Raw genomic sequence first — 13,933 nt, forward strand, 5'->3', positions numbered from 1 at the left:
TCATGTTGTTGCAATCACGTTGTGCTGACCAGCGTGTACTCTAATCAGTCAATTCAAAGCGAGCGACCCGTGCCTGGTTAACTCGCACCAAAATTCATATCAATCTCAGATGTGAGGCCTTCAAAGTGCCCGAAATCGAGGGGCTCCGAGAAAATCCCACGCGCGTGCATCATTGCATGAGCATCGGATAAGAAAAAAACATCCACAACAGGTGAGACCGAGCACCATACACGCTACATAAAATCAGTCGGTGACGACAACGCATGTAGGTCACACGCTTGTTTTGCACGGGCACTTTCAGGAGAAGAGAAACGAAAGATCAAAAAGTCGAAACGAAAACACGCATCACACCACACGAGACATGTCAAGAGATTGATGATGCCCGCTCGCAGTTCCAGCGTTGACTTATGCCTGCAGCGGATTCAAATAAAGGGGCTGTGGGGCGGGGCGCGCGAAGGCACGCCGAGGAGCTGGGGGTGCCTCCTCTGAGGGGTGAGTATCTGGCAAAAAAGTCACTGCGCTTTGTTGACTAGAGAAAAAGCAGGCAACATGCGACACAGCGAAAGCAGAGTGAGCTTGGTCACAAAGTGTGCAGACAACAAGCAGGTTCGCTCAGCGGTAGCCAGAGAGAAGACGAAGTGGACTGGGAGCAGGCGCGCAGACATACCGCTTCTTGCGCACTACCACCATAGCGGTGGCCACAATGACGAGAATGACGCAGACAATGACGACGGCCGCCATGACGCTTGCGCTCACTGCCGCAGTGGAGGCGCTGTCTGCAGAGCCTGCACTGGTGTCGCCACTGGCCCCATTTTGGTCGTCGTCTGTAGAATAAGACTCCCAACCGACAAATGTATCCAATACCTGTTGGTTTTCTGCACCTGCATCTTGGGCATTATCCGCAGCGCATTTATCGCTCGAGGCATTGAATGTTGAGGGGTCGCAGAAGCCCCACTCGTAGTCGCGATCAAGGTTGTCGGTGGTGGCACACCAGAAGCTGGCCAAGCTGCCCGCACACGTACATTCCGTGTAGGATACACCGTTGTACAGGAAGGGGAACACGCACTCTCGACGTGTGCCTGGGTTTCCAGTGCCCGCAATGGTGTACACACCAGAAGATGGGTACGCAGTGGACGTAGCTTGCTGTTGGTTGGCGACGGCTAGGGACACACCATTGGCGAAATCGGTACCAATGGCCAGCAAAATAGAGTCTGGGTAGCTGGTGTCCACCGTGATGAACAAAGTTTCCTCGTCAGCGTTGTACTTGACACCCGAGGTGATGCGTTGGTGCTGCGATGAAGCCAGGGTCGTGGGTGAGTGCAGGGATCAGGGATAAGGGGCAGTGGCAGGGCATGCAAGCTCAATGATGCGGGGGCATTGCAAGGTCACGTACAGTGTTGTTATTGTAGACGAAGACCTCGGCCGCCACAGTGGGTGCCAATTCAAATGCATATGTCTACAGATGAGCGTGTTGCAGAGTTGGAGTGGTAATGATTGAGATCAAAGGAAAGAATCAACGTGTGGCAAGCGGGTTTGGGGTAACTGACTTCGTTGACAACCAGGGCGTTGGAATAGTTCAGCTCAAGCTGGCCGTTGTTGGAAAAAAGAGTGAGCTCTGCAAGCAAGAAGCGATGTGAGAAAGAGGATTTTTTTTTTATTTGACGACCGGTTTGACAAGTTTGAGGTAGCACTGTCTTACCTTCAAGCACGCAGTTTCCATAGCTGGTTGATGATTGTCCATTAAAGGCAGGGCCCGTGGAACACCAGAAAAGAGCACGATTGTCAGGATCCTTGGTGCACGTTTCGTACGTCTTGCCTTGGAACGTGAATGGGAAATAGCAGTCGGCACCTCCACCGTTTCCTCCGGTGGTCTGAATTATGGGGAATGATACACCTGTAGTAGTGGTGGTGGCGGTAGTAGTAGTAGTAGTGGTGGTGGCGGCAGTAGTAGTGGTGGTGGCGGTCGTAGTAGTGGTGGTGGTAGCGGTGGTGGTGGAAGTCGATGGAGAGTCGGTGGTGATCGTAGTGGTCAAGGATCCGTCTGTCGTAGAAGTGGATGGGATATTTGTGACAACACTGGGTGCGGATGTGGAAGGAGCAGCTGTGGAAGTGGTCGTTGGCATTGGCGTCGTAGTCTGGCTGGTGGTAGGGGTAGTGGTAGGGGTAGTGGTAGGGGTAGTGGTAGGGGTAGTGGTAGGGGTAGTGGTAGGGGTAGTGGTAGGGGTAGTGGTAGGGGTAGTGGTAGTGGTAGTGGTAGGGGTAGGGGTAGGGGTAGTGGTAGTGGTAGTGGTAGTGGTAGGGGTTGTAGTCGTGGCAGGGCTCGTCTGACTGGTGGTGGCAGTGATGGTAGGTGTGGTGACTACAGTAGTTGTGATCGTGGCCTGTGCGGTAGTGACAGGCAGTAGCGTAGAAGAAGCACCTGTATTGGCGCCAGTGACGAATGGCCCAGCAGTGGTCCATGGCAGCTCCCCGGAACCAGAGGTGACAGACGCCAGGTCATCAGTGCCAAAGTCAAAGGTATAGCTAGGACTCATGCCTTCCATTGACATGGTTGTTTGTATAGCATCCAGCACACGACGACCTTCCTGCTCAAACTCGCTTTCAATCTGAAAGTAGACGGTAGTAGTGGTCACATGGACGCTATCAGAGGCCTGGACCTCGAGTACATACAATGAGCTGTCCACCGTTGCCAGGGGCCGGTTCAAATAGACACGGCCATCATACGGCGCAATGCCAAACATGCCTTGGCAGTTGCCACCCGAGATACGATGGGTCACCGTTCCTGGTGTCAAGTCAACATCTTCGGCACGCACTGTCGCCACGACGTCATGCACCTCGGCAGAACGCCGAATGGTGTGACCCAGCAATGCGCAAGGAAAATAAGGCGCATTGTCGTTCACGTCCTTCACGCTGATGAGCAGTTGAGCATCGGTGTAGCGGGGCGTGGATACGCCGTTGTCATACGCTCGCACTGTCACGGCGTACGAGGGCATTGCCTCGCGATCCAAGGGAACGAGCGTGCTCACTACACCCGAGTTGCTATTGATGCCGAACAAATCCGTGTGAGAGATTAGCTCGTAGCGTGCGATGCTTCCACCATTAACTACGTCAGCATCCGAGGCCATGACCTGGGCGATAATGCCTGGTGCAGCATTTTCATAGACATTAGCTTGGAGAGAGCTCATCTCAAAGATGGGCGAGTTGTCGTTCTCGTCAACCACATTGACGCGGATGACCACTGTACTGGAAAGAGTTGGTGTGCCATCATCTGTCACTCGCACGGTAACTTCATGTTGCACGCTGGTCTCATAGTCAATCAATGTGGCCAGTCGCAAAGAGCCGTCCACATCCACAGACAGCACAGCACCGCTGGCGTTGTCCACGGAATAAGTCAAGTTGTTCTGATAATCAGCATCAGTGGCCGTAACTTGAAGGTTGATGAGCGCTCCCACCGCCGTGTTCTCAGACACCGAGACGGCATATGTAGATGAATCAAACTGGGGGGCGTTATCATTCACATCCATAACCTGCACAGTGACCTGAGCGGTCGAGAGAAGACCACCCATATCCGTCGCCACCAAGGTCAAAGTCAAGATCCGGGGGTTGGCAGTCACCACATCGCGGTCCAAGACGCCAACTGCTGTGCTCACGACAAGCGAGCCGTTGGCAATAGTAAAGTAAGGCGAAGCGGCAGATGACTGAATGCTCAGCGTAAAGACATCATGAGGAGGGCTATCCGCATCGGTCACAGCCGGCACTAGCAGCACCAGGCCATCAACGGCGTTCTCTTCAACTTGGACCACATAGTCAGCCTGACCAAACAGCGGAGCATTGTCGTTGACATCGTGTACGATGATGGTGACTGAAGTATTGGTGGCAACCATGCCGCCGTCGACAGCTGTGATGATCACGGTGTAGGAGGATACCGCTTCATAGTCCAATGGGGCCACAAGCCAGATTGTGCCTTGTGCGTCCACAACAAACGGCGCACCGTCAGCAGAATACAAGATGTAGTTGACGACAGTGCCGTACGCACCAGAGTCTGCATCTGTTGCCATGACCGTGCCCACCACGGTAGAAACAGTTGCATCTTCGTCAATGTCAAAAGAGTAAGGGGCGGCCACGTAAACAGGGGCATTGTCATTGACGTCAGAAATGGCCAGCGAAAAGTTGGCATTCGTCGCCTGGTTGCCCACATCGGTGGCTGTAACTACAAACTCAACAGTCTGCACAAGCTCGTAATCAAATGCGTAGCCCGCACGAAGATAGACCACACCCGAGTCGTTGATAGCCAAATATCCTGCGAAGGTCGGGTCGCGAGGCTCAATGCTATAGGTGACAGCTGCAAGCCCATCGGCATCGGCGTCAGTCGCCCAGACCTGGCCGACCACGAGGGCCGTGGTGGAGTTTTCGACAACATCGCCCGAGTATGACGTTGCATCAAAGATGGGAAAGTTGTCATTCACATCGTCGACTTGCACAGTGAGCGTGAAAAAGGCATTGGGAGTCTCAGCACCTTGGTCCGATGCACCGATGACTACAATAACAGATGAAGCAGCTTCATAGTCCAGGCCCTGGACAAGGCTCACCTCGCCCGAGGTGCTGTTGATGGCAAAGTGCGAGCTGGCGTTGTACAAGAAATAGACGAGCGTAGCAAAGGGCGAGGTGTCAGCATCGGTGGCCGACACCTGGAAAATGACGACATCAGCCGTGTTTTCGGTCACCAGCACCTGGTCGAAGCTGGGATTGAAAACTGGGGCATTGTCGTTGATGTCACGAATAAGTACGACGACCTGTGTCGTCGTCGAGAGGGCCGGACTGCCTCCATCTGTGGCCATCACATCAAACTCGACGTATGTTGTCTGCTCGCGATCGAATGGCACGACCAGGGTGATGTTGCCATTCTGGTCAATGTTGAAGTGGCTTGCATTGGCAGAAGGCACGAGGCTGTATGTAATCATGGCATTGATACCCGAGTCGGCATCCGTGGCAGACAGATGATAAACAAGTCCAGTCTGGCCCTCCAGAACTTCAAAGGGATAGGCTGACTGTGCAAAGCTTGGGGCATTGTCGTTAACGTCAGTCACCGTGATGGTGATGTTGAGCAAAGTGCTCAAGGCGGGGGAGCCTAGATCTTCAGCCTTGACCACCAGAGAATAGGTGGTTGACTGCGTTTCGTAGTCGAGAGCTGAGGCCAGCGTGATGGTGCCTGACAGAGCATTGAGGCTAAACCGACCGCTGCTGCCGACGAAGCTAAAACGCACACGCCCGGCGTCGTCCAGGTCAGCATCTGTTGCGGAGACAGAGCCGAGTGTCACACCCACGGTGGAGTTTTCAGCAATGCTAAAGCTGCTGCTCTGGTTGCTGACGAAGAGGGGTGCGTTGTCGTTGCGATCGGTGATTGTGATAGTCAGCGTTGTACTGTTAGTTCGTGGAACAACACCGCCATCTCGCACAGTAATCACAATCGTGAAGCTGTCGTACAACTCGCGATCCAAACTGCCCTGGGTCGTAATAACGCCCGTTTGCGGGTCGATCTGGAAAACGCCCGAGGCCGCTGCCGTAAACCCGGTGGCCGTTTCAAACGCCAAGGCACTGGTAATGGAGTAGCTCAAAACGCCAAAGCCCGAGGCGATGGCATCGGCATCAGATGCCTGAATCGTAGTGACAAGAACACCCGAGGCCGTGTTCTCTGCAATGGATGCAGAGCTGGTCGCCGCGACTTGAGGCCCATTGTCGTTGATGTCATTGACATTGATGGTGATGTTTTGAGTGCCGACAGGGTCCGATAGAGCCGCTGCGTTGGAGGCAATCACTTGGAGGGTGTACGACGCCTGTTGCTCGCGATCAAGTCGGGCCGCAACGGTGATGTTACCCGAATCGGTATCAACGACAAAAAAGTTGGCATCAGCGCCACGCAGACCATAATAAACACGTGCATTGAGTCCAATATCGGCGTCGGTGGCTTGGGCCTGCATGACAAAAGTGCCAGGCGCCACTTCCTCATCAATGGCCATGCTGGCAGAGCTCTGGGCAAAGACAGGCACGTTGTCATTGATATCATCAACAATATACCGCACTTCAGTTGTATCATACAAGCCACCAGCATCGCGGGCGCGCACCGTGATGGTGAGCTCACCCGGGTACGTCTCGCGGTCAAGCGGGGACGTCGCGAGCATGATGGTTCCAGATTGATCAATGGTCCATTGACCCGTGACATCACCCACGATATCATAGGTGATGGCGTTGTTAGCCGAGGTCTTGTCGGCGTCGTAGGCAGTGACCTGGATCAGAGTGGTGCCAGCCGATGCACTCTCAGAGATGGCGGTAGCATTGTATCCACCAGGTTGAAACTGCGGAGCGTTGTCGTTCACGTCAGACACGATGATTTGGACCGTAACCTGTGTGCTGAGAACAAATGGGGTGGCGCTATCGGACGCGCGGATGCGCAGTTGATAACCACCAGCCGGCGCTGTCTCTGCGTCAAGTTTACGGGCCAGGCGAATGACACCTGTGGCGCTGTTGAGAGTAAAGAAGCCAGCCGAGTTACCTGAGATGATGGTATACCCAGAGATCGTACCCGCTGGCGTGCCCGCCACATCAGCATCAGTGGCGCTCACTGTTAGCACGGTCGTGCCGATGGCTGCACTCTCTGGCACAGTGGTGGAATATGGGGATTGGCTAAAAACGGGTGCATTATCATTGACATCAATGACGGTCACCGTATATGTGGCCGTGGCCGTGCGATTGCCGCTATCGGATACGCGAATGGTGACTGCGTATTCGGCGTTGGTCGGCCCAAAAGCCTCGCGGTCAATGCGGTTCGTGGGGGAGGTTCGCACAACACCCTGGTCATTGATGACAAATACGTCATCATCCGGGACGATGGACACGATATCGTAGGTGAGTTGATCCACATCCACAAGGTCTGGGTCTGAAGCTTCAACAGTAAACACGGCAAAGTTGGTCAGCTCCTCGGCAACGCTGTACGAGAAACTCTGCGTGGGCTCGAACACCGGATCATTGTCATTAACGTCGGTGAATGTGATTGTCAGTGTAAAGACGTTGCTGGTGAGGGTTGGAGAGCCTGAATCAAGAGCCCGGAGCGTGAGAACAAAGGGCTGGGCGCCACGAGTCTCGAAATCCACAGCAGCCTCCAGAACCACCTTGCCCGTCGACTGCTCTACACTGAACACGCTGGTGTCCGCGGAAATGAGCTCGTAGGTGACAACATTGTTAACCACGGTAGCGTCGTCATCAAAGGCCTGGAGGTCATACACCTCAGCGCCCGGGGACGTGGCTTCGGAAAGCGACAGGGCAGTCCCGTTGGAAAGAAAGTAAGGTGCATTGTCGTTAGCATCCAAAACGTTGACAGAAACCGAGGCTTGCGCACTGCGCGATGGGTGGCCACCATCCGTGACCTGAATGACAAAACTGAGAGACACGCTTGCCTCACGGTCGATGAGATCAGCACTCAAGGTCACAGCACCTGTGGTTGGGTGCACGCTGAAATGGCCGGCGTCCGCGCCGGGCAGCAGGGTGTAAGTCAGCTGGGCGTTGATGCCTGCATCAATATCCGTGGCAGACACGGTGATGACAGGGGTACCCTGAGCCGAATTCTCTGCCACCGGGGCAGCAACATAGTTGGCTTGCGTGAAAATTGGTGTGTTATCATTGATATCCCCAATGCTCACGTGCACGGTGCTGCGAGATTCAAGTCCAAACTGATCGGCGGCACGGAAAACAAGGGAGTATGCGCTCTTGTTTTCGCGATCGAGTGGGGCAATAACCGCTACGAGACCAGTGTTGCTGTCGACCCCAAAGTGGCCGAAGCCACCCGAGATGAGCGTGTAAGTGACCACTGCATCGGTATCGGTGTCAATGGCCACCACATAGCCGAGCTCGTAACCCGTTGAAACGTTCTCAACGACCGTCGTGTTGCCAAGGGAGGAGGGGGTAAAAACGGGCGGAACCTCGTTTTGATTGGTCAAGAAAACGGTGAAGGTCAGCATCGCCTCAAAACGGCCATCAGAAACGGTTACATTGAAACGGTGCGACTCGTGCGTTTCGTAGTCGAGAGGCGAGGCGACAGTAAGAACACCATGGCTGAGTGCAAAGCGGGAGCTATTGCCAACCAAGCCTGTAGTAGTAGGCAGATCAATCAGGCTCCAAGTGAGACTTGTTGAGCCCACGTCCTTGTCCGTGACAAGAAATGACATCACGTGGCTGCCCACGGCCAACGACTCTGAAACAGTGGTGGCATCGATGTTCAAAGCCTCTTCAAACACAGGAGCAACGTCGTTGATATCCGAAAGCTGCAGGGTCAAAGCTGCTGATACGTTGAAAATGCCGTCACTCACACCTAGCTGAAGAGCAAAGGCCGAGTATTGCTCGGCATCGAGGGGTGCCACATTCATGAAGTAGCCCGTGCTGGAGTCGATGGAGAATAGAGCACTGACGTCACTGACCGCACCCGTTTCGGGGTGCGTTGCGGTGGCAGAGAGAATGCTAAAGCTCAAGACGGGATCTTGATCAGCATCGCTGGCCGAGACATTCACAAAGTTGCGTGCAACAAAAGCAAGGTTTGCATCGTCTTCTGGCACAGAGCCGAGCGCATAGACAGGAAGATCAAAGGTGGGAGCTACATCATTTTCATCAAGAATGGTGATGTTCACGGCCGTGAGGGAGCTGCGACCTGTGAGAGGACTGCCCAGATCTGTTGCTCGAACCATGAGGGTGAATTCATGCGCGGCCAGCGTCTCATAATCAATGCTGGCACCCGCGGCCACGGCCAGTGTACCCGAGGAGGACCCGATGCTGAAGAGGCCCAGGTCATTTCCACTCAGAATCTGATACTGAAAGGAGGTACCTGTCAGCTGCACTTGGACAGCAGCCTGAACAGACGTGCCCAGCAGGGCACCGGCCGGCGTATTCTCAGTGACATCCAAAGCATACGGGCTGGCGGTAAAAGTGGGCATATCCAGAACCGAGAACGAAAAGGTGGCGGTTCGGGTGAAGGAGGGCGATCCACCATCTGTTGCAGCAATGGTCACGGTGTGCGACCCCACCGTGAGGGTGGAAGCGTTCACGGCAAGGGTGATGAGACCGGTGTTGCTATCCACGTTGATCTCCGGTGAGGAGGTGGAGAACGTGATCACTTCATTAATGCCCGAGTCGGCATCGGTGGCGCTGATGGTGCCCAAGGACTGGCCAGCGCTGTAGGATGCCAGGATGTAATTGGTCGAACCGACCGTGGCAACGGCGCTGCTCACAGCCACTGGGCTTAGCACGGGCGGATTATCGTTCTCATCTTCAACGGTGATGTAAAGCGAGGTGTAATCACACTGCTGGCCAAAAGGATCGCTGGCAGCGGGGGTATCACAAGCAGCAACGGTGATGTTGAAATCGGTCGTGGTCATAGTTTCAAAGTCGAGCAGGCCAGCACGCAAGCTGGCGACGCCGTTGGTCGTTACGACGGAGAATAGCCTTTGGGGGTCACCGGAGATGATGGTATACGTCAAAGCCGCGTTGGCAGCCTCATCTGCATCCGTGGCGGCGATGCCCGTAATGATGGTACTGCCAATCGCAGTTCCCTCGCGCTGGCCCACCACGACATAGCTGGCTTGCACAAACTCCGGAATGACGGTAGAATAGTTGCTCTGTGCGAAGATGGGGGCGTTGTCATTTTGATCAGTCACGTCAACAAGAACGTAGGTCGAAGCAACGTGGTCGATCACACGGGGGTCATATGCCTCAACGTTGATAACAAAGGATTCTGAGCCTCCAGCTGCGAGAGCTTCGCGGTCGAATACGGTGCGCGTCGTGATCAGACCCGTGGAGTTGTCAATGGCAAAATAACCCGAAGCAGAGCTGGGCGAAACCTCAGTAATGCCGTAAACTACGTTTAGATCTGCATCGCGATCCGTGACGACCAGCTGAACGACCGTGGTCCCCACGGCTTGGTTCTCCTCCACGTCAGCCTGGTATGCGGCATTGGATCCAACATTGCCAACAAATACGGGCAAGTTGTCGTTGATGTCTTCAATGCGTACGACGACCCAAGCCTGCGCAACGGGGCTTGTGCCGGTGTACTCAACCAAAAGTGTGAAGAAATCCGAATCGTATTGCTCCAGGTCGATGGTGGCGGTGGTGTAGAGTAGCCCGCTGGCGATGGCAAAGTTGCTACTACTCTGCACAATGCTTAGGCCACTTGAAACGGGCGAACCACCAAAGGCAAAGGTGCAAAGCTGCTGGCCTGCCGGCAGTTCCTCGGTAAGAAGAAGCTCATCGCCATTGACCACGGTCACAATCGGAGAAACTGTCAAATCAGCCACCCCAACTCCGGGCAGGTCCACGCGAACAGTCGTCGTATTCACCTGTACGCCCCCATTGGTTTCGGTGACGGACACATAAAAGTACTCGTCCGGTTCAACGGCGTTATTGTCCACGACGGGAATGCGAATGCTTGCTTCACCGCTGCCGTCGACGAAGAGCGAGCCGACGGTATTGGCAAAGTCGGTGTCAGCAGCAGAGGCCCGAAAAAGTCGGAGTGTCTCAAGTGCACCGACAGTGGTAATGCGGTCTGGGTTCGCCTCGTAGCTGTCCTCGCGTTGCTCAACGGCAGCAAAGAGCAGCACCTGGTTGCCAATGGTATGCGAGCTTAGGCACCGAACGGTGCCCGTGGCAGCCGAGTACACGGGTACCAGAGCATTCAGGGTCAAGTCAAGGCGGAAAATATCAAGCGTGGCATTGACAGAGGAATCGGCCGCATCACGCTCAGCACCAACAGCCACGAAGACGTTGTCTTCCACCGTGACGACTTGAACGGCTGAGGCGGCATAGACAGTGGCGGAAGGCGTATTGACGTTGAAGAAGGATTCAAGGGAGTTGACCCACAAGTACACCTCAAGGGTTTGGGCATAGTCGTCCGTGCCGCCGTCGTTCGAGACGCGATTGGTCACAAAGAGGTACAGTTCTGAGTCAATGACGGCGGTTGTGGCATCGGAGATGCCAGCGGTAGCAACGGTTGAGACTTTTTCAAAAGTGGCCGACGCGGTGTTGAGCTTGAAAACGCTAGAGTCTAAGGAGAAGTCTTGGGCCTTGACTACAATACCCCAGGTGCTCTCAAACATCTCGCTGTTGCCAACAAAAAGGTAGGTGTTGGAGTTCCAGATGAAGCTCTCCATTTTTGAAGCGCCTTGGGTGGTAATCGCGTGTTGCAGCTGAAAGCGCTGTAAGGTCGGGCTCCAGGCATAAATATCTGACTCGAGCTCGAGGTCGACACGATCACTATCCATGTACTTAAAGTTGGAAAAGCCCAGAAAGAGGCTGCCATCCGCGGACGGGATCACCTCGACATCACTGCAGTAGGAGGTGGCAAATGTTTGCAGACGAGACCAAACGCCGGTGGATGCCGAGCGGCGCCACACCTCCGAGTTGGTTTCACCACCGCCGTAGGATGATAGATTTCGGCGATTACAGATTGCGAGGTAATGGACGCTGTTCCACTCATAAAACTCAACGTCCACTGGCGAATTGGCCGCTATGGTCTGCACCAGTTCAACGCTATGGCCATCAATGCGCTGGATCATGATGGACTGAGAGAAGTACTCTGCCAGGGCCATGTACGTCTCATCACCAATGGTCACAGTGTCTTGGGCCTGGGCTGCCAAATTGTTCTGGGCTGCCAACTTGGTTGCATGCAGAGTACCTGTGGGCGAGTGAAGAGGGATCAAGCGCGAGTAAGATTAAGCAAGATTCGACGAGGCTAGAGAGGATTGAGTGGATGAAGGCAAGAGATGCGGTCTGGTCTTTGCTTGCAGTGATTGAAGCGCAATCGCGTACCAGTGCCTGCAGAGGAAGTGGCCGTCACCCCTTGCGTAGAGACGGTAAGGGTTGATGAGGCATTGTGGGCTTGAATCACCAAGGTGGCTGCATCACCTGCCACCTGCGTCGTGACCTGCAGCGCCGAGGCTGCGGAAGCGATAGCAAGCAACGTGACGACCAGCCCTGCGAGGCCCAGAGAACCTAAACATTGAGGCAGTCGAGTGGCATGTGAGGTGCACGAGATGGGCGCCCGGCCTCCTACAACGGAGACCTTGAATGGGAAGCAGCGAGCTTCAAGAACTCGGGCTCAACGAAGAAGCATTTGGCAAAACACGACGCGAAATCAATGCAACAAACCTTGCCGCACGATCATGCTGGCCGTTTGATCGCCAGTCCGGAGCGCGTGGTGTGGAAAGAAATGGAAGTTAAGAAATGCAGTCAGTATGAAATGATTCAGCTGCTCCAAGATCAAGCAGTCGTTTTGCAGCCGAAGCGCCTTGTCATCGGCTCGAGCCGAATCACGACCTCTTCAGTCAGGCCGGCTGCGTGGTCGACGGTGACGGAAAGTGGCCCGCCAAGAATGCACAGAAGGGTGCTGCTGGCATGTGTCTTTTCTCCGCCCATCAGTGCCAAGCAATGCTTTTTGTAAGCCTTTGGTAGTTGTTGTTGGTGTTCTTCAACACAACATGCACATTTGGTAGCACAAGACAAGGGAGGGGTTTTGCGGCAATTGGTTACAGTTTAGAGCGGTGGAGTGTACTTGCCGCCACACTTGAATTGTACTGTGAAACAATGCCCATCCCTCTTTTTTTTTTTTCAAATTATTCAGTCGTCCTCCCTACCAAATCAAAATATCAGCCACAACAGCTGTTGTCAATAGCGTCTGAAATCAGTACGCGAAACCAGTGAAGGTACATTTTATTGTAAGACAAAAAGGTCGAGTCGAACGGCTCCAAGCTGTTTTCTGATTTCGAGCTGGTGGGAGCGGGGACAGGCGGGCAGAAGCTCGGCTGGTCCCTGAGCCAGGGCGATGGGTGTTCATTCACTGTGGCAATTGCTGGAGAAAGCTGAGCGGCCGGTCCAGCCCGATGAGTTGGAGGGGCAAATCTTGGCTGTGGACGTGAGCATTTGGCTGCACCAGATTGTGCGGGCGATGCGTGATCGACAAGGCAACCTGGTTCAAAATGCCCATGTACATGCGCTCCTTTCCCGGTTGTGCAAGCTCCTGTATCACCAGATTAAACCTGTTTTTATTTTCGATGGCGCAGCGCCGGCCATCAAGCAGCAGGCTGTGGTAAGCGCTCCTTTTCCTGCCGAGCCAAAGCCGTAGCTATGCCTCAACGTTTTGCGTTGTAGGCTTGGGCATCCCTATCGCCAGCACCTGTGCTCTCGTCCTCAGCCCAAGCCTCTCCGTCGTCGAGATTTTTGTGTCTGTGCATATGTACTGATGCGGCATGGTGGGGTTGCTGCATACTCTAGGCTGAGCGACGTCGCCGAATCACGCAGGGCTCCGACGCCCTCCAAAAGGCCCAACGGCAGCTGCTCCACAATCGCCTCAAGCAACACGTAGGCCTTTGCCCTCGACCCACCTTGAGTGCCGCAGACATGACGAAGCCACTGCTCACTGAACCCACACGCTGACGTCCTGGCATTTCCATATCGGACATCCTTTGTACTTAGGTACTACGTGGGGATACGACGACCGCGTCCGACAAACTTGTTGCAGGTCATGATTTGAAGAGCCGTCATGGTGAATCCGATATGTTTGACCTGCCCGAACCTAGTAGAGCTCAATCCTCTTCCAGCGAGGACGAAGGCAAGGAAAGCAACGATGAGAGCGAGGCTGATGACCTCATGGCCCTCAAAGCTGGTTTGCCGCTGTTCGAGCTGGATTTGGATGAGGATGAGGATCTCGCTGACTCTTTGTGGCAGCCGAAAGCACGCAGTCCTGTTCGACGCCATGCCTCTGCATCTCGGCAGCGACACCCTCGTCAGCGCTCCCACCGTTCCTCGCGCCCACGACGGAGCCCTGTTGCGCTGGGAGAGTTGGCCCAACGATATAATCAGATCCTGGCCGACCAGGCTGCCGAGCGCAGCGACGAGGAGG

The 13,933-nt window shown here is 54.6% G+C and overlaps 2 protein-coding genes across 2 annotated transcripts; one reads left to right on the forward strand and one right to left on the reverse strand.

The window, feature by feature from the left end:
- Positions 1-37: 37 nt before the first annotated feature.
- MBCDH9 (uncharacterized protein) lies at positions 38-12,199 on the reverse strand (the record flags this gene model as incomplete). Its single annotated transcript, XM_001742801.1, has 9 exons — positions 38-529; positions 668-1,290; positions 1,394-1,456; positions 1,548-1,615; positions 1,700-1,871; positions 1,895-2,381; positions 2,420-11,710; positions 11,845-12,027; positions 12,184-12,199. The coding sequence occupies 6 exons, from the start codon at positions 12,197-12,199 to the stop codon at positions 1,577-1,579; spliced, it is 10,188 nt and encodes a 3,395-aa protein (XP_001742853.1). The 3' UTR covers positions 38-529; positions 668-1,290; positions 1,394-1,456; positions 1,548-1,576.
- A 657-nt stretch (positions 12,200-12,856) lies between these two features.
- On the forward strand, positions 12,857-13,156 carry MONBRDRAFT_14043 (uncharacterized protein; the record flags this gene model as incomplete). The annotated part of the gene is made up of 1 exon (XM_001742351.1): positions 12,857-13,156. The coding sequence occupies one exon, from the start codon at positions 12,857-12,859 to the stop codon at positions 13,154-13,156; it is 300 nt and encodes a 99-aa protein (XP_001742403.1).
- Positions 13,157-13,933: the final 777 nt, after the last annotated feature.

The sequence above is a fragment of the Monosiga brevicollis genome, genomic scaffold, assembly GCF_000002865.3.
Source record: "Monosiga brevicollis MX1 MONBRscaffold_2 genomic scaffold, whole genome shotgun sequence".
In the NCBI taxonomy this organism is placed as follows: domain Eukaryota; class Choanoflagellata; order Craspedida; family Salpingoecidae; genus Monosiga; species Monosiga brevicollis.